At 38.8% G+C, this 22,437-nt stretch overlaps 1 protein-coding gene across 1 annotated transcript in view; it reads right to left on the minus strand.

Annotated features, from left to right (window-relative positions):
• Positions 1 to 9,842: 9,842 nt before the first annotated feature.
• Positions 9,843 to 22,437, minus strand: part of SYTL5 (synaptotagmin like 5) — a 55,827-nt gene continuing 43,232 nt past the window's right edge. Inside the window, exons 10-17 of the mRNA XM_035542162.1 lie at positions 22,370 to 22,435; positions 21,275 to 21,453; positions 20,287 to 20,389; positions 18,018 to 18,179; positions 14,989 to 15,097; positions 13,336 to 13,471; positions 10,589 to 10,797; positions 9,843 to 9,985 (exon numbers count right to left, since the gene is read on the minus strand). Of these exons, the coding sequence (XP_035398055.1) occupies positions 9,843 to 9,985; positions 10,589 to 10,797; positions 13,336 to 13,471; positions 14,989 to 15,097; positions 18,018 to 18,179; positions 20,287 to 20,389; positions 21,275 to 21,453; positions 22,370 to 22,435 (1,107 nt within the window). The remainder of the gene's footprint in view (positions 9,986 to 10,588; positions 10,798 to 13,335; positions 13,472 to 14,988; positions 15,098 to 18,017; positions 18,180 to 20,286; positions 20,390 to 21,274; positions 21,454 to 22,369; positions 22,436 to 22,437) is intronic.

Genomic DNA, 22,437 nt, shown 5'->3' on the forward strand with positions numbered 1-22,437 from the left:
TAGGTGTCTAACCCTCAGAGATAAAGTTGACTGATTTACTCAAAAGTTGAATCAAATTACCCCTCTGTAAACCATTTAAATCAGAGGCTAATGTTTCTGTTCGTAGTGTACAGCAACCCAGCAGTGTCTTTCAGACCCGTTATAATACAGTCAATCACAGACACCACGCGTAAGCCAAAGGCAACACGAGTACCTATTTTCAGCAGTGGCAAAGAAAATAGGTGATGGCAGGAGTATGGAAATCATTGCCAGAAGGAATTCAGTAACAGAAGAGTGAGCAACACAGAAAATGGGTGGTAAATTACTAGAGGCCTTATCCTGCAATACTTGATAGAAGATCTGCTCCTACCTGGTATGTGTCTGCTTCTGGTGTTACGTGTCCAGTGACTTATTTCTGAGTAACAGATTTCTTTCCCTTTTCATCTTGGAGACAGATCAGGCTCTTGATTTGATGGCAGGGGAACATCCCCTACAGGGAAGCTTCATCAAGGATTTGTCATTTCCAGATCTGTGGAAAGTTTTTTTTGCAACGCATCATTTACAATTTAACAAAAAAAAAAAGTTCACTGCTTAGCAAAAAGTGTTGAGGCAATCAAAACAGTAAATAGTTCTCTAGTGTTTTATTATAACCCACAAACTTGACAAGCCATTGCAAAGAATATACATCATGCATGAAGAATACAAACCCAAAGGAATGAAAATTGTGAGTTAAAGCTTTGGCCACTTGCTTACAGGATCAGGTGCATAACTTCACATCACCGAAGAGCATTTCAGTGGCTGTGCTGTTCATACTGTTCAGAGCAAAGCCTTTTTTTCCAGCCAAATGCTTGTTTGTCTTTGACTGTTCAATTTTACACTCCTGTGTCAGCAGGGGACCAGTTTATCAGCATCCTTAAAGCAAGCCTTAACAAGGAATACAATCTTTCACACTCTCTGAAATTAGGATTTAAAAAAAAGAAAAAATATGTTGCTCCTGCAAACAAATTAATGAGGGAGTGAATGTGTAGATAGGGAATTCAGTCCTGACACTAGCTAAGAAAAGCTAATTTGTAGACTGAAGTGCAAGGGCATCGAGGCAGAGGGATTTTTCTGAGCAGACTGGTCTGCCTCTGAGCTCATTAGGAGACTTACCAAACACCCGAGAGTAGGCATGAAAGCATGACGCAGCCAAGGCAGCGACTGCCTGCAGAGCTGATGCCAAAGGCAAAGAAAATCCAGCTACACCCTGACCTCTGCAGGTGGTGCTGCCAGGTCTGTGAGCATGACCGACTGGAGGACAAGGAAGCCTTCCTTTGCAGGCACTTTCCCAGCATTTCCAAGATGCAAGGACAGGTTTGATGACAAAAATCACAGAAATAAATAGCCTTTCTGTTCCAGACCTGGCCAAACCAAAAAGACATCCTCGATCAATTACAACGGAGTAAAGAAGGTAAGCGCCGGTATGCTGCTGGATACAGCAGTACCCCACAAGTTTCCTTTCTTCTGCCTGCGTAACACTGGAGGTTATGGAAACTAGATAGCACATCAAATCACTTTGTGCCTTAAGAGTCAAAAGTAGAGCAGCCAGCTTGAAGACACAGCTATATACATACTGCTATGGCCACAGTGCACTCATAACAAGAGAGGACAGGTGGTTTCCCCCAACTCTCCTCAGTCAAAAAAGCACATCAACTAATCCCCAATGATTTTTCAAATAAATAAATAAATCTGGAGGTCTGATGGGTCTGATTTTTCTGTTGTATTCGTGCAGTTCCAACCTGCTGCTGCTCCATTTTGGTTTGGGTGCAGAATCAATGCATCCAGTCATCTTTAATGCCTGGCTGGACAGGAGTGGGGCTTTACAATCGCTACAACCAGGAAAGTGATTGCAATCACTAGGCTGTTAGAGGAAATTGAATTAAGTGGATGGAAGCACATAAGTGATCGGATTACTGGTTAGAGTTCTACACAGAACATCTGTTGAAATCTTGTGTTTATGTTCTTGATTACAAATATCAGCTTCTTGGCATTTTCTGTTGTATATTTTTGTGGGGAGGAATGGAACAGTGAAAAACATCATGTGCCATCTCTGTTTTGGTGTCAAATCATCCTGCAAGTATGGTATGCAGGAATGTGGCAGATTTGCCTTTCAGGGAAGGACTTTTTGAACAAGAGACTTGGTATTATTGGCTTTAGCCCAGCTTTTGTATATCTAAATAAATCCCAAATATTCAAATATATTCGAGTAGTTCATCCTGTAGACTTCTGGTCCCAGAAAAATAATGTTGTGTAAACAAGGTGCAGTACCTACACTAGTGCTTTTTTTTTGCTTTTTTTTAATGTTTAACAAAAAATTTACCTCCTTCAAAATCATGCAGGTTTGAGGCTTTGTTGTGCTTCTAACATGGCTCTTGCCACAGCTGTTAATCTTACACTGCTGTCAAAATGCAAATCCTGTTTAAATCACAGATTGGGTTGGGAGGATTAAAGGCTGTTTCCAAGAAGCCAGACCTGCAGCGATTCTTGTCCTTTCCTCTCCCCCTCCAGGCTATTCACTGCACAAGTGACAGATCACAGTGTGCAGATAGCGCCACGGGCTCGAGGTTTTTGCATCAATGTGGAGATACGTTTCGGTTGTGAATGTGTTCTCAACAACCAAAGAAGCTCAATCATTTTAGAACTGAACAGAATTACTCTTTCTGTCACGTAAAACCTTTTGCAATAAACACACTGTGATAGGTTGTAGGAGGCAGCAATTTCTCATGACCCCAAACAACTCTCTAAATGGCCTGATTTTCCCCCAGTCCTACCCAAGAATCTACCTATGTGATGAGAGCAATCCCTGCCATCGCACACCCCAAAACCATTCTACATCTACAGAGGCAGAGACTAACGTCAAAGTTGCATGTCCCTAACTCTCGAAGCTCAAACCCTCTCCTCTGGGACAGAAAGTCTCACATTTTAATGAAAGCACCAATGACCCTTGCAGCTCCGAACTGAGGCTCTGTGCTAAATGACTGCAGTGTGTCGTTTCGTTACAGCTCAGTACTTACATAAAAGCTTGAGTCAGACTGCATAGCATGATTAATGAAAACACAGCGGCTAAAAAGTAACCTGAAGTGCATTTAAATACTCTTACAATCACAATCCGCTTTTTAAATTAAGGCAGTGAAATAATGGAGCTCAGGTTATGCAATATTGGTGCTCAAGCACTTCCAGCCACTCACCTCGGTCCCGGCCTCCCCTGGCAATGGCTGCTGTGCTGCACGTCCACAGCAAGGACAAAACGGGTGCTTCACACCACTTGGATTTTTCAGGTGGGCAGGACCTTGAACTAGGGATTGGGGAGGAGATCTGGAGATGGAGGAAAGGAACTGAATGCACGGGGTTAAGACACAGATAAAATAATTCTCTAGCAAGGTGGAAAAGAGTGTATTTCCAATATTCTTAGCTAGAAAATAAGTTTAATGCTTACGAAACAAAAATAAAAATAAACATAAAAATGATGTAATATGTAGAAGTGAAGAAAAAAACAGCAGAGGGAAAGACTGTGAACGGAGTCCCATCTCTGAAGACATGCCAGGCCTCTGCTGTTGTTATTACATAGAAATGAAGCAATGTGCTTACCTCATTTAGATAATATGGGATATTCCTGAAAGACGTGCTTATAGTTCACTGTACTGAATTTTAGAAGAGATGTGACACAGCAACGTTTCATTATTTTAATTTTAAAAGATAGAACAATAATCTTGACAACAGCTGCAAATGTATTACCAGCCATCTTTGTCCACAAAACTGAACATACAGTGCACAGTACAAATATGTTCTGGGCAGGAAACATTTTTTGTCTAGATTTGGGCAGAACTTAACATACTGCAATGGCATTCACTGCTACTTCTGTTCAAGTCCAGCAGAATAACTAAACAAATAGCTAGCAACAGATTTTAAGCAGAACAAAGGCTGCACGAGGGATACATGACATTCTCTATTTGCTGCAACAAATGACTACAGTTGGCTTTAAGCAAACCCCAACAATTAGAGCTACCCTCAAAAATACACACCCAACTCTCAGGAGCAGTAGTACACAGCCATAAACGTGTTATTGCCACAAAGCAGAACAGTTGAAATAGGTAATCTAAATAAAGGGCCAATATACAGCAGGGGTGAGTTTCAAAAGCAACCTAAAGAACACCTAAAAGCAAGTTGAGATTCACTTTCCAGTGTCAATATACACAGTATAATTAACACTGAATTATTACCACTTACCAAATGGCATTTGCAAACATGAAATCACTAGGCAGGAAATTCAGGGGACACAGTGGTAAGATTCTGCTAGCACGCTTCTCTGTATCTCAGACTGAGTTATGGTAAAAGACATCTCTGCAAATAAAAGTCTGCATCTTATTTTGGAATTAATTGCATGTTCGTACAATTAACTTCAAGTTCTCTAGGGTTCTCAAGTGTTAACATTTCCACATGTAAAAATAAATAAATTATAATCATCTTTAAAAAATGTATCAAAAAAAAAAGAGTTTATAAAGTGCACATGGAGATGACTACTTCTGTCCATCAAAAATCACCATTGTGTGTTAGGGAAGGATAATTTCAGTTTTTACCTCATACAGATGAAAGTAAGTGGAGTTATCACTTAACTACTGCATGTGCCTTCTTCTGGGTACTGTAGATTCATGTTTGGGTGGGACATGGGGTCACAGTTTGACGTACTGACAGAATCTTTGGAGAATTTCCTGGTGAGGGTTGCTGAACTGAAGAGAGGGATGGAAGGAAAAGATCCTGCAAAGATTCAGGTACAACCCTTAATGTCTCGTGTGAACCCACAGACTAGGCAACTGTGGAGACAGGACTCAGCTCTTCTTTTAAGGTGTAAGAGATCCAAGGAGCCTTCATCGACTCAAGCAAACCACAAGCTTTACGTGTCTGAAGTTGGTCAATGTGCATACCTCTTGTGAAGCCAAAATAATGCCAGTCTTTATGCAACCCTCCTGTTATCTCACCTTATCAGTTGGAACCAGTGGATGCTCAATGGCTGCTCTGCTGTTGTAGTTTAGTTCATATTTGCAGAATACAGCCTTGGACACTTGCACCTGACAGGGCCTAACCAGGCAGGAAAAGAAAATCAAAAAACAATACTTAAAAATGCTTTTTTTTTTTTCCATGATAACTTTGCATAATCTGTATTGGAAGAGACACAGAATGGTAGGTTTCCAGACTAATGCATGGGAGGTGATCATCCCCCTGTACTCAGCTCTGATGAGGCTGCACCTCGAGTGCTGTGTTCAGCTTTGGGCTCCTCAGTAAAGAAGGACATCGAGGCCCTGGAACGTGTCCAGAGAAGGTCTACAAAGTTGGTGAAGGGCCTGGAGCACAAGTCCTGTGAGGAGCGGCTGAGGGAACTGGGGTTGTTCAGTCTGGGGAAGAGGAGGCTCAGGGGAGACCTTATTGCTCTCTACTACCTGAAAGGAAGGTGTGGGGAGCTAGGGGTCGGCCTCTTCTTGCAGATAACCAGTGATATGACTAGAGAGAATGGCCTCAAGTTGTGCCAGGGGAGGTTCAGGTTGGAAATGAGGAGACATTTCTTCTCAGAAAGAGCAGTCAGACATTGGAACGGGTTGCCCAGGGAAGTGGTTGAGTCACCGTCCCTGGGGGTGTTCAAGGAAAGGTTGGACCTGGTGACATTGGGTGTCATTGGGTGGGTGACATTGGTGGCAGGGGGATGGTTGGACCAGATGATCTTGGAGGTCTTTTCCAACCATAATGATTCTGTGATCATGGTCAAAGCATACTCACCATCCCACTACCTTTTCTCATAAACCATCTGCTAAGCATCTATGTGGGAATGAAAAATCAAAATGTGGTGTCTAAAAGGCATTTAAGGAAGGCAATGGCACTTTGAACAGGAAGATGGCAATAGCCTCACTGCCTTTGCAGTTTTCCTCCCACCCTCATTCAAATGTAATATGATGGATGTGGAGGAGACAAGGAGGCCATTTTAACCTATTTTAGCATCTACATATGCAAGCGCGAACTTTTAGAAGCCTAAAGTCCCTGTGTAACTGATAAGCTGAATAGAGAAACTTCCAGAAAACAGGTCTGGATACTCAAGTCTGATAGCAGGGCTTGGACAACGCTCAGCATCAGCTCTTCCTGATGGATACTGGCAATAACCACACTGTCAAGAGATTATTTACTGTCCCCACTTGACGCTTTACAGCCAAAGCTGTATTTTAATTTTTCTTTAATGGGTCAAACCCTCAGAATCTAATCACAAGGAGGGAGAAGACAGCAATGAAAGCCCTGTAGTTCCCTTGCTAGTAACATGCATCATGTTTTACATTTAAAAAAAAAAAAGTGTGGAGAAAAGTTCTTCTCCACTGAAGCATCTTAAGTTATTCAAGTCTGTGTGGAGAAATATTTTAGAAACATCAGCTCTTCTGTGCCTAAGTACTCAGGACAGGAGTTTATGAATCAGTGTTAACATTGTGGCTATTTTCTCCTAAAAGTTAGCCTTAAACCAGCCATACATCCTCAATATCACAAACATACATACATAAGGAAGGCTTTAGTCTGACTCCTGGCTTTCCATCTTTTTGTGCAGCCTAGTAATGCATGGTACACAATGACACACAATTACAGGCAATTTGTTCAAATATCTGGGAAACAAGAAATCACATCTGCAGTTAATCATCTCATGCTTTTTCCAGACCATAAATCATTTTTGCAAAGGAAGAGAACAAGAATATAAGAGAGATAATTAAATGTGACATTTTCCACAAATCAAATCCTTCCTGTCGGTAACATCACAGAATAGCAAAGCCTTCCAAATTGCTCTGGTGTTTACACTGATGATCGTCATCTCTCTGAGGCTCATTTGAGGCAGAGTATGATATGCATTGTACGTTACCATAATGTAGAATTGTCACTGCCAACCTAAGAGGTAATTTCACTGTACCTACTCCAAATCCTATCAACAGCTAACACCACTGCCTTGGCTGAAATAAATACTCACTTGAAATTGTTCCCCTCATATGCTGAACTGCAGGTGATGCCTAGAATCTGTTCATAGCCTGGTCTACGCTTTGAGATGCAGGCCGAAAGAGAAATTTTGGCTCTTCCAAAAGCCCATGTATGAGCCAGGTGAGTACATTCATCATAAACTCTAACACAGGACCTAAAAATTGGAGTAAATTGGGCAGAAGCTAAAGTAGTAAAGCATGGACTACTTCCTTTCAAAGCAAGACTAGATTTAACTACAACGTTGATGCTTAGAAGGTTAGAAAATACCCTTCAAAAATTAGATAAATGCTCATAATCCACTTTAAGTAAGAGGTTTAGTTCAGTTACAAATTATTTTAAGGTTTTCAATCTGGTGAAAAATAAAGGCTTTCACTGTGGGGTCCAACATGGAGGATTTTTTGTTATCATTTTCCCAATTTAAACATCAAAATGAAACAAAAACAACTCAGACTTCCCACTGTCCCTCTATAAGCCTAGCTGGAATTTCACCCTGAAGTATCATTTCCTTTAGATTTAACAGGCTTTATCTTTTTAAATCAACTTACAGCAAGTGAAAAATCAAGCATGTGGCTCCATATCAACATATTATTACTCCCCAAATAAATTCTGGTTTGTGGTGCAAACAAGCAAGACAACTCAGACTCTGACTCTGTAAATAGAGACATAGTTTAAGTGCCAGAAGTTAGGTTTGGTTTCACTTTGGGGATGCTGATACAAAAAATCTAGTATTTAAAGAAAGAAAGTCTATTATGATAAAAGAAAGGTCATAAAATGTATGTGCTTGATATTTGAGCTCTACTTCATCAGCTCACAGCATCTGCAGCCTAGGATGAAAATCAGGCTAAAACTAAAGTAAGTTTGCTTCACTGCCCAATTTGACCAGGATTTCAGATGAAAATGAAGAACAGATGAAGAAGGAAAATGAAGTCAACCGGAACAACTATTGACATTTGATTCCCTACTTGAGATTCTTTATGGAAACTCCAAAGATGACTCAGCAGTTTCTAAAAACTGGGGGTATCAAACTGGGCAAAAGCATTACCTTCAATGGCTTATCATAATTTTTACCAAAAAAAAATATTTTAAATCTATCTGTTTTTATTAAAACTAAGATTCTATTTTTAACAAAAATAAATAAAACCAAATGTATCTAATAATAATAGGATTTTTAAAGACTGCTTGCAAACTTCCCCACAGTTTCAAGCCACTCAAACCAAAAACAGTATAATATTTTTGGGGGAGGAGGGAAAGAGGGGAGCAGTGGGAAGGAATGGATATTAAATGTTAACATTTTGGATTCAGCTCTAAGTACATTTACTGACTATACACTAGAACAGCAACGGATGACAAAATTTTAACCTACACTTACTTAGTTATCAGTTCTCCATATGTTGTTGCTCCATCTAGAATTCCTGCAATTTCTACATTGTGAAGAACAGCATTTCTCTCTCTCAAACAACTAAGAAATCTTTAAACACTGGTGTTTTGATAAACATTTGTAGAAAAATAAGGGATAAGTGTAGCTATAGATTAATTTACCCATTCAAATAGGAAGCTATGTTCCAATTCTGAAAGATTCAGAGGATTTTTCATTCAGTTTACCAATCTTCCTTTGTTTCATACCCTGAGCAATTATGTGCGATGCAGTTATATTTTTATCCAGACTTGTGCTGTCCTTGAAAGAGATTATAATCCTCTCTTATTATGGTACTACTGCTGTTTAAATGCTGCAGTAGCCCACAACTATACAAAACAGCATGTTCTTCACAAGTGACCTGAATAAGTCTGCAGAGGATGGCAGATCTAAGCAGGTACAAAGATCCCTTTATGAAACCAAAGAGCAAAATTACTCTTGAACACTCGTTGTGGTTAATAAGATTAATGACTGAATTGGCCAAACCTACAGGATCCCAGCTCCTTCAGAGAAAATTCCACGTTTTTTTTTATGCCCCAAACCAGTATGTGTCTCATCTCAGCAACTCATCAGGTGGGACAGGCATGTGAACATATTCTCTCTGTTCAATGACATTGGGAGGTCTTAGCTAGAGCTGTCAACTGAACGAAAAACATGGTAATACCACATAGCTGTAAAAATTTTATAGGGATTTGTTATCATTATTTTCATTAGAGCCTCTTTGATCACATTGAACCAAACCTGCCTTATATACAGTACACTGAAATAACCGAGAGAATGCTGCAACATTGGTACTTTATACCCCTTCATCTGCTGACTATTTCTAGTGTGCAATGATGAGTGCATTGGCTTTCCTTAGAGGGCTGCTTGGTCCCAAACCTGCCTTCCTGCACACTGCATAGCCCAAAAAGCAAACATGAAAAAGAAATGTTATTTGTTATCCTTCAGAACATTATGGCTTCTCATCTTGCAAATAACAAAGCACAGACTCATTCTGAATCTGCTTGTACTGTATCACTACTGTCTTCTAGGCCGTCTTTGGCCCAGGAGGAGATACATAAAGCAAACTTTACTTACTAAATGACTATCTAGAGAGTTTGCTAGCTCCATGTCCCCCACCAGCAGAGGTGTTTACCATCTGTACACCAGTCATCAGAAGGGACAGAGAAAGCCAGTCTGATCTCTGTACAAGGTCAAATTCTCACAAGCTTCAGGAGAAACATAATCTGTCCAAGAAGCCTGGGTTAAAAACGTGTGCATGAAAGTGCAGAATGCATTAAAATTTCACTTGGAGCCTTATTATCCAAGGCAAAGAGTACAAATCCTTCACCACTTTCCAATAGGCAAAGTGTGAGGAGTTGAACACCACTGAAATCAGGAGTACCTGTGGTACCCCTCATTAGTTGAAAGTCTGTCAGAGTCTACGTTTTCCCATGCTGGATCTCAACATTAATATCCCCTCCACAGAAGCTCCAGGACTGTCAATCATCTTTTGCCAGAGGTGCTGCTCTTCTCCTTGAGAGTCCATCCAGTCAACCTCCTTGCCATTACTTACACCTGGCAATTGCAAAAACACAAACCATTTTGGTGTATTAGTGAGCAGTTACTTAATATCATTGCTCATTCACTCCTACAGTCTACAGAAAGATGGCAAGCACTTTACACCCCTGCCTGTATACAGATTTACTCTCAGAGAGCACCAGTTTGTTATTCAACTCCTTTGTGGTACATGGATAGCTGCACATAAACCTCCCCACTCCGCACCACAAGCAACCTTCTCCTAACTGAGGAGGAACGAATTCACATCTCTTCCAGAGAATACCACTGTCAGTGGAAAGGCTGCTGCTGGTTAAAAGTAGTTTCTTCCTCCTCAACAGGATTCTGAGAAACGCTTCCAAGCTATTCCTCGTTCTTCTAGGCTTCTCAGAAGTGCAATTGGGCACCACATTTTTGTGTCTCACTCAATGAAGGAAAGAACTAAATCATCTGTATAGATGACGTTGCCTTCTCTCCTCCTCCAATTTCCCCAAATTCCCATATACTATCCACACATTCAATAACATTTCTATCCCTCATGTACATGAATCACTTGGGGTGGGAAAAGAAGAGCAAGATAAGAGCAGAATAAGAAAAGCAATCACCAGTTCGATGGGACCTTACCACTTCCAGTGCTCAAACGGACACCTCCCAGAAAAATATTACTGGAGAGCGACTCCTTGTCCCACACAGTTAATTCTAGGCAGACATTATGTATATCCCGGGAATTCAAGCCACTGAAAGCAAATGTATGATTCCACTGGGGGTTCACATTCTTTTTTATTATGGGAGTTTTGTGTTTTGTAGCTTTGCTGTCATCTGGGAGCAGGTATCTGGGACATATAGAAATGGAAAGTTGAATATGTCAATAGGATGTCATATAATATCAACAAAGAATTATAATCACGTAGAGATGTCATATAATATCAACGAAGAATAATTATGTAGAGATCTCAAATAAGATCAAGAGCCCATTTCCCACTGTAATTAAGTGTATACCAGAAGTGCATATGTTGCATTTGTGCTCCATTTGTTCTTAGAGTTACAATGTCAGCTATCAGAAAATGAAATTACGTCTCCTTGTCCCACACCTTTCATTTTTTATAAAAATACTTATTTCAGTGAGACTAAATACAGACAGAATCATAAAATTGTTGGCTAGAAGGAGCCTCTGGAGTCACCTTGTCCAGCTTTCCTCTCAAAGCAGGTCCTCCAGAAAGAAAAAAAAAAGATTGATAAAGAAGGAACTTCAGAAGTTTGGCACCAGTACTTTGAATTGCCTATCACCCTACTGAGCGCAGAAACACTAATACTGTAAAGTCTGACATGCTTTTTCACATCTGATTTTTTAGTGAAGAATTCCCTTAGTGAAACTAAGTAAAAATAATACTCTAGTTTCAAAATCAGAGTTCAGTACAAATTTTCACAGTCTGTACCTTCACATTTTTCAGCAATGTTAATAAAATAACTATGGAGTTGCACATGAATATTAAAGGGTCAGGCATACAAACAAATTATATCACTAGACCTCAATCAGGCTTCCTGTCCAGGCTTTTACTTGAGAACAAACATGAGCTATTTCATTGCAGCAGGCTATTAAATTACTTTAATTTAGTCTCAAAATAGCAGTGTGGATCAGACTACTGCTGTACCTCTATGGGTTCACGGCAACGTTGTTATGCATTTAGCCATGACACGACAGACAACCAATCAATAGTCTCAGGAAAACAGACGCCTGTTTCACCACACTGAATAATCCATGTCAGCAAGAGCAGATGCCACTAACTAAAAATACTCCACAGAATTATTGGCCACACATTGCTACTGCTAATATAAAAAGGCTTTGAAAACATTTTCTCCCTGAAACCTGTTGCAAGCTTCAAGTGGAAAAAAGCCATAGCGAGATCAGACACTCTATTTTTCAATAAAAGGAAATGCCCTCACATGTAACGGAAGAGAGATGGCATAGGAGAACAAATGCATACAAAGAATAGCTCAAACTTTTTCTATATGATGCGTATGAGCTCAGTGATTGTTCGAAGCACAGTAAAGACTAGGACAAACTCTCAGCTCTGCCTACGAGTCAAGGGCAAGATGTTTTGTATGGTCACTGTTTAGTAAACAAGACTCAAACCATTACTGATAAACTGGAGCATATCTAAAAGTCACCAATTTTCAAAACTAGCACCGAGACCAAAAACTGGCAAAGAAAAATGTTTTAAGCTCATTATTTCCTTAAATTATGAAAAATTCAATATGATGAGGTGTGCAGGATTATGCTCATTTTATTCAAATGCAGGTATATCCTATATGTAGCATTTTAAATAGTCTGGATTTTGACTGTCCAACAAAAATGCTGCTTATTGAATAAAAAAGATGCAAATATGTATTTCACATTATATACATATATGTACATACGTGCATATAGGTGTACAAGAGACACAGACCCAACATTATTCAGAAGAATGCATCTTTAAAATCAAACCTAAAAACCATTAGAGCAGACTTTTTAAATGTCTTCTGTCAAATAATATTAAATGTTAACAATGAGAAACAATTAGAGTTAAGACACTGTTTGAAGTCAGTGATAGACTTTCTGGGAACCCTTAGGACTTAAATGTGCTCGTTGACGCGGTACTGCATGACAAAGATCTTCCCCAATTAAACACTAAAGAAAAAAAAAACTACTTACAGTAAAAGAGAGAAAAATCTTCTCATTTAGCATACTTATTTGACTAAGAACAGAATTTCCTCACACGAGTTTTCTCTTTCTGCATGTTTCACAGTTGACATCCACTAGAAAGAACCTCAGTGTGATGGAGCAAGCCATCAAGCTATTTGCAGTTTTATAAGGAATCCCAACAGACTTATTTCTTCCTGAAAACAAGGTTATTTCTCCTAGTCAAAAATATATATATATATATGTATTGTTTCAATTTGCTGGAAACATAAAAGTCACTGTCAGAACAGGTGTCATCTCCAATGTGTGAACCCCAGTTTACATCTTCTTGCCTTCAGGAATAACCAATGTTCACCTACCTTTCTCTGCCAACTCAATGGAAGTGTTTTGTTTATATTCTCTAACAGTGTGCACCTTAGCACACTGAACACGTATGTTTGAATGGAGTCAGTGATACAGATTAAATACTGTTTCTTGACTGAGTCCAGACATGCTGGTATTTAACCACTGGGACAACTCATACCTCTCTGCCCTTAGCCAACAGCATCCTTCGCCATACCATTTCAAGGTGCCAGTTGCTTTTCAGTATTGACATCCAACACATACATATACAGATATATTGAAAAAAATAGGGTCAGACAAAATACTCTTCAGTGGAGGCATTAAAATGCGGAGGAAAAAAAACACTGACCCTTTCACAAAAGTGTCTGATGTGCCTCCTGATTTCACCGCTGTTAAATTCTTAGCTTCTTTGATGAGGACTTCTAATATACCTCCAGATGGCAGATGAGTCTCTCTCTTTTTTCCTTTTTTAAAGCTCTTCTTTCCTACATACACAACAGAGTTGCAACATCATTATCACAATCAGAAACTATACACTGCAAAACTGATTTGGACATCTAAGTTCTCTTGGCTGGATTCTTTCACTCATTTCCTTCAACAGGATTAAAGCATTTCTTATGAGCAGATCCTGATTGTCAAGGGTATAGAAACTGAAAAGTCAAGGGCAGGAAATCACTCCATACTTGATAAAGAACTTGACTGTCTAACCAGGTATCCCTTGCTGGACACAACTGGGTATCCTAACTGAAGTCCTTTCTGAATGTAATCATTGGTGTGGTACTATGCTGAACAGAAAGAACAGCACATCCTGTAAGCCCTGCTCTCTTCTCAGAATCCAATTCCATCACTGATGTTAAAGCAGCCTGACACCACAAGCAAGGTATGTAACATCTGTCCTAAAATTTAAAATGCAGAAATATACTGTGTATATTCCTTTTGTAAGGATAAACTGCTCCTCATAGTCCATGGCAAAGGACACAGTGCTCACTGACACACTACTGCATTTGAATGGCTACATGAGGACGCATACTTGTTGCTGTGGATTCTAAGGGGTATATCATCGGGGATCATGCACATTGTCTGGAAGTGGAAACATCAGAAAAAAAGGATGAGGAGTGATGTTAAAGTGTTACTAATTAAAAAAAAAAAGCGTATATCTGTACTTTTCAGACAGCAATTAGTTTTTGAGAGAAAAAACCTTGGGATTGCTTCAAGCAGAGAGAATATCATTTGTCAAGAAAAGAAAAAAGAAAGAAAAATAAAAAAGTCTAATATACCTATCAAATCCTAATGCTAAACAGCAATGTTGTCACTAAGAAAGAACTCTTCTTGGACTACCTGTACCTGGTACATCTCTCAGGTGCTATCCAGTGACTGCTTTCTCTTCAGATGATTGCTGTTCCTCATGCTACTACAATGCAAGGAGTAAGTAACGGTATTATCCCTTGCTCATTACTAATGAAAATAATGGGTTACCCCAAACAATTCAAATAATATTTTACAGGATTGAATTAGAGATGTAATATGACAAAACTGAACAGAAGTTAAAGAAGCATGAAAAAGACTTAAAATGAGGAGATAAGTAAAGTTATGGACAATTAAGCAAGAGGAACTAAGGGACGTTTGTTACTTTGATCAGCTATACACTGTATATAGCCAGCTGAACAAAGAACACACAGACTACAATTTAGAAGATTTATTTGTATGTGGCTGTCCTTGATCATATTAACTAATGTCTGAGCATTTTTTAATTAGCTAAAATCCATGCACCAGTACTTAACTATGGCACACTCCTCTTTCCCTTCCCTCTCCTTAAGTCCAACGTAATAGAAGAGGATGGAGGAAGAGAAACATACTCATGACTCCAAAGTTACACAGATAAAGACAACTAATATATTTAAGTGCAATTTCAATCTTCTCTAATTCCATTACTTCACACTAGTTGAGGATTTTTAATACTCAGAGGGATGCTATCATAAATTGCCATTAATGTTTGCTTTACCTTGAAACTGCCCTAGAGGAAGCATTAGGTTTCTGTCTGGGGGAATGTAACGTAAAACAACTGTCAGTTCTCCTTTATACTGAAGCCCAACATCTGTTGCAACCTCCACCTGAAAGGAAAAAAAATTAATCAAAAACCATAAATCCAGCTAAGGTTAATCATTCACTTTCTCCATTTGATATTTAATTTTATTGTACCAATGCTGTTTGAAATGTTTCTTAAATATATCAAGACTTACCATCCTCCTTTCACATAATTTAACATTTCAGATTGAATACGATCACATTTTAGAAAACTTTATGAATCAGGGAATGCAAGCTCTCAGAAGAACAAAGCCACATGGCATTAGACACAGTGCAGAAAGGAGAGATCTAGCATGAATGAGTGACGCAAATAGACAAAGAACTTGAACTTATTTCTGAAGAAATTGTAGCTAATTTAAGCTGACATTCTGATGCCCTTATTTACACCAAATAGGTTTTAAATCCATAATTGGTTTCATGTATTTTAGAAGAGTCACTCTCGAGTCACTCTTGAAATAGAGATATGGGGAACTATGGCAGCAGAAGAGAGCAGAGTCCAGCTCTGAAATAGAAAACTGAAAACTAAGGTTATTCTTAGTGTCCTTTTCCACCCAATAATATTTCTGGTTCCTTCTCTTTTGAAATGTTTGAATTTCACCCAGAAACAACACATTCAGTAGTCTTCAGAAGTACCAAGATGGCACCAGTGTCTGATGCCAGTTGCTAAAACGGAGGACAAAATAAAAGCTGTAAATGGCTGTGGAATAATTTTAACAACAAGAAATTATTATTTAAATCTTGCTAGTTAGGCAGTTCACTTAGGGCCTAAACTATGTAGGTTTAGCATCAGATTTCCCATAAAGTCAGCAAGGATTACTTTTTCTGTTTTTCTGGTGGACAAATGACAGCATAAGTTCTTACATCAGGAACAATTTGCAAACCTTCCCCTCTCCAAAACCGCGTATACCGTGACTCTAGACTCTTCCCCCCTCTTCAACCACAGAACTATTTTCTGATTTAACCATGCTCCTCTTGAAAATAGGCCACGCAGTGCTCATAGAAGAAATAGGTCTTAAGTCTCCAACATTTTCATTAAGGCAGCTAAATGATTCATGATAAAACAAAGCAATGTAGTAAAACCCAGGGAACATTTCACTGCCATTCCTTTCTGTATCATGCAATTCATGTGGGAGAACAGCATGTAACTTTTTTGTATGTTAACCTGTACTTTTTTTTAAATTTCAAAATGCAATAATTAATCTTTCAGAAACAATATTATCTTTGCCAGACAACAATCTTAGCAGCATTTTAAGTTCAGAAATATTATTTGTAACAACTTAGGAAGCAGACAAGACCAATTTTGTGTTTGCTTTCTTTGGTAAAAAAGAACTAGTTTAAAAGTCCTTTTAATGGGTTTGGAAATAATCAGACAAGACCTTCCAGCTGGAATGGCTTAAATGCTTAACACATCATTACTATTTTTCCTGAGCAGGACTATCTCAAGACATTTTTTTTCCTGTTAGATTAAAAGAAACCACCCATACCCATACAAAGCCCCCAGAGACTGAACTGAAAAGACAAAGAGATTACTGCATGAAAAGACGCTCAATTTCAGACCAATGTTGCATACAAACTGTAAGTGAAACAAATACAAGATACATCGACCACGGTAGAATGGTTGGTACTAAATAAGAACAACATCTAACACCAGCCAAGGATACAACAGAGGTGCAGCAGACATTTAGTCTACTCCAAGAGTAGACCCAACAAAAGCAAACTACATGATACAAGTTGGGTGAAAGTTCTGCAAGCTTGTAAGAAGGATGGTATAATCCTGGCCTGGACACAGCGCTGACTGGAGTTTGTTTGTCTTCATTGGCCACTTTCTCTTCCTGGTATCTCACGCCCCTTTTGGGCTATGAAGGGAAAGCTGATGGTCACTCTCATTAATAAAGCTAAACAAGGAAACTAGGAATGATCTTCCGTGCCAGTTTTAAAGCGTGAGGTGTCTGAGTGTTAAAAGGAGACCAGTTTCCTTATGTATTTTCTGGCTAATTATTTACTGAAGTATAAATTTGTGATGGCTTAGCACCAAAAAGGGCTATACCAGGAAATTATAAAGCAATCAGACTCATCTGACATTTGAGGGTAAGACACAAATCAAACAGTCCCTCCTAAACCCCAAATATAATATTTCTTTAAATATAATGAACATGGAACAAAGGAGTCACCTGAGTCTATCTCCACGTCATCTGCAATACAGTCCTGGATTTTTCTACAACAAGAAAAATAAACTTTCCGAAATAGCAGTTTAAACCCCTGAAATTCCTAGGGATCCCAGCTGCTGCAGAAGCAAGCAACTGAGAAGCCTTTAATCCTCGAGCTTACAATGGCTCTTTGAATCTCTTCCAAAAATAAACACCTTTGCCAAAGCAGGGGGGTGCCCTAAAGACAGAAGTCATCCTATCCTTAGCTAATTACAGTGAAAGTCCTATTTCATAAACCGACTGATTTGCCTGATGAGAAGCCTCATCTTATACCTTCCTAGTCAAGGTAAATAAGAGATTAATAAGTCATTTTGTTACAGCTGAAAAGTGTGAAGCACACTGAACTGAAACAAAAAGGTCTTTTGCTTTATTGAACTGTTGAGGGTTGGGTAGAGGGGAGCGGCAAAAAAGCCATTTGGTTTATCTTCTATTTTCTGGAAGAAAAAATAAATCAATTTCTTTACTAGGTCATTTTTCCTCTGCAGTTTGTTGCAAGACAAACTTATATATTATTTAAGGTGCTGGGTTTTATTTGTTTAAGTGGCCAACCAGATAAAAAGTTTTCATGAAGATTTCAGGAACGGTGGGTTTTGACTGAATAAAGCACAAAGATACTATTTTTATTGTCACATTAGACAATCACAAAGTCACCATTTTAAAAATGTGTTCCAAAGGAAAAATAACTAAGCCTTGGTAAATTTGCTTCTCAGCAGTTTCATTGGCCCCTGGAAGTCCTTACCTTGGGCTGGAGCACAAACCACTCATCGCCCTGATTTTCAAAGTTCCAGGAATCGAATGGAATTTCCACTTCTCCAAGAAAGCTGTTGCGTCCAAATCTGTCATAGTGCCAGACAGAAAGCTGCAGGGTCCTGGTTTCTAGCTGTGTATGACTGATGACATACTACCAACAGAAAAACAGAAAAAGGAACCCTCAGAATAAGCACAAATAATAGTTTCCATGGAGCCTTTTACAGCAATAGCTAAATTTCATGAAGCCCACAGCAGCTAATAAATGGAGCATGAAAGAGAGATTTGTTTTCATTGCAAATAAGATGTCTATAGCTAGAAATCTCACAGGGAACTGTTAAACTTCTTTTCTTTTTTTCTGTATTACTTATTGGGTATTTATGGCCATAAAGTCAATAATGATGATTAAAACAATCATCCCGTTAATTCCTTACAGCTTATGTAAAAGAAGTAGATTGACACCAAAGTTTATTTTGTAAGAAGAAACCCCACTGGATCTTTCATCCCTAAAGAGAGGCTGCTGTACACTGTTTTCTAGAAGCAGTGTTTTCTTCTCCTATTCAGTTTTATCTTTGTAACTTGTGAAAAATGGTTCTGAAAACAAGTAAAACTATATCTGCAAAGCATTCCCCAAAATGCCTCAGTAGCACTGTTGGTGCAGCTTGGTTGAAAGCTATTAAAAAATTGATTGAAAGCTATTAAAAACTCCTCTGAGGTAGCAACATATCCTAGCAAATATATAGAAAATTATAAACATCTGGAATTCTAGCTCTGCTTTCAGGGAAAGGCCTAATAATTCCATGAAATACACCCTTCTTCTAGTGTTAATTGAGGAGATCCAGATGTCTTCTTTTTTTGTTTGTTCTCAGGAACAATGTCTGGACACAGACGTGTTCTCCAGAAGCTGAAACAGTCAAGTCAGTTGGCTAGCCACACAAGTAGGCTATTAATGCATAGATATGTCTGCAATGCTTATATCTTAGATGCCAACTGTGAGAGCTGCACTGTTCAGCAATACTAGAATAAAAGCCAAAGATGGAAGATATAGATGTATTTTTTTCTTTTTTTTAATGGTAATACCAGTTGCAGCAAATAGATTTAGCTCTCGTTTACCTACCAACAATACAAGTAAGCCCTCTTGGACACAATCTGCATTTTTAGCAAGCTGCTAGGTCCTATTCCTGCAGTTCCCTACTAGCAAACACGTTCAGTGCTAACTACATTCCCTGCTAAAGAGAGTCTAACACCTTTTTTTTTTTTTCCCCTTCAGTTCAGGCAAATCTTAACTTTACTAGAAACCATTTAAAAATGAGGCTGTGCAGGACACTCTTCCTTGGAAAGCAGCCTGGTCAGACCAAGTATGTGTAAGTTTGCAAAATAGTTTTGTAGCCAGGTTAGGTCAAGTATACTGGCCAACGAACATCTATTAGCATCTATTATATGAAACTTATTTAAATTTCTTAATCACTGAATTTCCCCTCAGAATATTTCAGGATAATACAGAAAAGTTTCTCGCTTCATGACAGCTGGCTGGGATGACTCTTGACAGTTGACAGGAAGCAGAATCACCAGGAGCCTGCGGTCCAGGTGCCAGGCAGTGAGCTGGGCACTCACACTCTGCCATTCCGCCCTGCACCACAGAGCCAAGCAGGTAAATAAGCAGCTTGTGAGGAGCACAACATCTTTCCAGCCTCTGTAGGCTGGACATGGGTATGAGAAAAGAATGGAAAGATCCTGGGCACTTGGGCTCCACCAGTCAAGGCAGTAATCTATCATTTTCTTTTGCAACACAAAATACACTTCAGTCAACTTTTTAGGAACACAGTAAAATGGCAACAACAGCTTCACTAGCTATCAAAGAGCTTTTACTGCAAAAGGTTATCTTCTCTGAGAAATCAGTTAGAGAGGATTTTTTAAGCTAGTTCTACCTCAGTACAGTTGCAACTTGGGGCTTGCAAAATCTTTAAGGTGTGCTTAAGAACTCTGAGCTCAGGTTAGATGGGAACATCAACAGTTTTGAAAAAGAACCATGCAAACTAATGTAAGTTTTACCTGTAGAGGGGAGAACCAAACAAAAACAATTCCTCGATGCTGAAAACCAGAAATTAAAACTCATAGGATTCCTAGATGTTTTGCTTAAATACCTTCCCTTTGAGGCATCGCTTCCAAATTCTAATCCCCATACTGGAGCACTTACAGAAAATGCCTGTGAGCACAAGTAGAACATTCATCACAGCCCATGAGAGAGGCAGTGTTCTCACCTTCAGCGTCTCATTAAATTCTGGATTGGTGCTGTTACTTTTAATTTTGGTCTTGCGTTTACTTTGGCGGGACTTATCAGGTAGAAGGTATGCTTTGACATATCTGCAGATCAAGTAGTAAATTATTAGCAAGGAATAGAAATGACCAGTTTGAGCAAGGACTTGCCATTCCAGCATCAGTAACATATATGAGGAAATTAATTTTTGCAGTCTAAAGAACGTACACATGTAAGAGACTTTGTGAAACATGGAAAGGTATGGACTTTATCTAGAAACACTGCGATGTTGTTCTGATAGGCTCAGAGTAACAAAAGGGCTAAATTAATTTACAGAAATAATTTGCAGAAAGCTTTCCTAGCACTTCAGCTTTTGTAGTATATGATTACTGACTGACTACATATGACAACACATACACTGAAAATACAGGAGAATTAAAAACTTTATACCTTACAACAGGATTAGACATGATTAGAGATATAAATTATTAATTCCTAACTATGAGAGAGTTTACATTATATACTGAAAACTAAGAATACACAGAAAGCTAAAAGACTCTCATAAAACACGGTCCTTGAAAAGTGAATCTATGGATTCACAGCACGAAAACCAGAAATCTATTTCCCTCCCTCCCTCCGAAACACCATCATATACTTTAGTGTTGCTTCTAAAAGTAAGAAATCAATTCAGTCTCCCTATGCATTCATATTTTTTGTCATTTTGAAGAGATTGCTAGCAAACAGGTTGATAATGGAAGTAATATTATTGTTTCCCCAGAATATGTCCATGCTGCCCTAAGGAATATATTAGAAATGCATTTCACATAGGGAATCCAAAACCAACCATCACCCAAACGCTGGTTTGTAGCAACTGGATCTTATGAATTCTCAGGTTTGTATCACAACCCCAGGCTACATCACTGATGACTACAGAGAGTGATGTGTTAGAGGACAGCCTTAGCAGGGCCTAAAAAGGAATCTTCTGTGCTTACGGATCAGTCCTTTGCTTTTTCTCATCTGCAACAGCCAGGTTTCTGCAGCTTTTCACCAAGATGTTGAGGGCACCTGTTTTGTAGCTGTAGTTGATTTGGAGCAGGATTTCACCACTGACCTTCACGTTGCCATAGTCACCAGTTTCACTATATACACTCAGCATGCTGTTAATGCTTGTCTGGAGGGAGAGAGAAAGAAGCTTAAACAAATTATATTTCCCGAATCTGCTCTTTCATGCAGCCACAACCCTGCAATACTGTCTCACTTGTTAGGACTTGCTATGAAAAGAGACATAGGATAGAAGAGAAACACTACCCGAGTCTATTTGATGTAAAGGGAGCAGGAACTGCAACTAATAATAGCATAAATGTCTAGACTGTTGATGTTTTTTACACATGGGACTCAAATCTATTTATAAACATGACTAAATCTAAATTACTGCCATTTAATTCATGCATGAGCTGAAGAGCAGTCAGGCTACATAAACCGTAAGCTCACATAAGTTCTAAGCAGATAAAAATGACCTCACTGTCTCAGCTGTCCACCTAATTTTTACTGAGTCTCATGAGATAACTACTGACAGAACCATTAGAAAAAATTATGATTCCTGTAATGAAGATGATAAAAAACATGTTTGGTTAAAGTGACACCCATCCCTCGTTAGTAATTCTAAAAGAATGAGCAAACTTCCAATACCCATTGTTTCTGCAATTTTCCTAACGCCAAAAAAGGTTTAGCAAAAATCCCACAAGATTTTCCACTGTGGCATAATATATCACAACCCAATCTCTTGTCACTGATACCCTATACCATATTGCTATCTGGATATCCTCTTTCAAAAGATTACAATTAGAAAAGAACTAAATGTTTTTAAAGAAAATTGGAGCAATGTGCACGCCCCTGGAACCAAAGGCATTCTAGAAATCTGGCATACATTTTGGTTTGAGTCCTTGAGCAAGATTGCTCAAGAACATACATAACCATATAAATTCTATCACACAGGAAGCTTGCAAGACAGACAGGCACAGTCTTGAACACAGAGGGATAAAAGAGAGAAACCTTCAAAGTTAAGCAGAGGATTGAGGAGAACTCACAGTATCACCATCTGTTTCAGGCACATTTAAGTAGGTCCATTTTCTGTCAGAGGCTTCTGAGAAGTTCT

Source organism: Cygnus atratus, chromosome 1, assembly GCF_013377495.2.
Source record: "Cygnus atratus isolate AKBS03 ecotype Queensland, Australia chromosome 1, CAtr_DNAZoo_HiC_assembly, whole genome shotgun sequence".
Taxonomy (NCBI): Eukaryota; Metazoa; Chordata; class Aves; order Anseriformes; family Anatidae; genus Cygnus; species Cygnus atratus.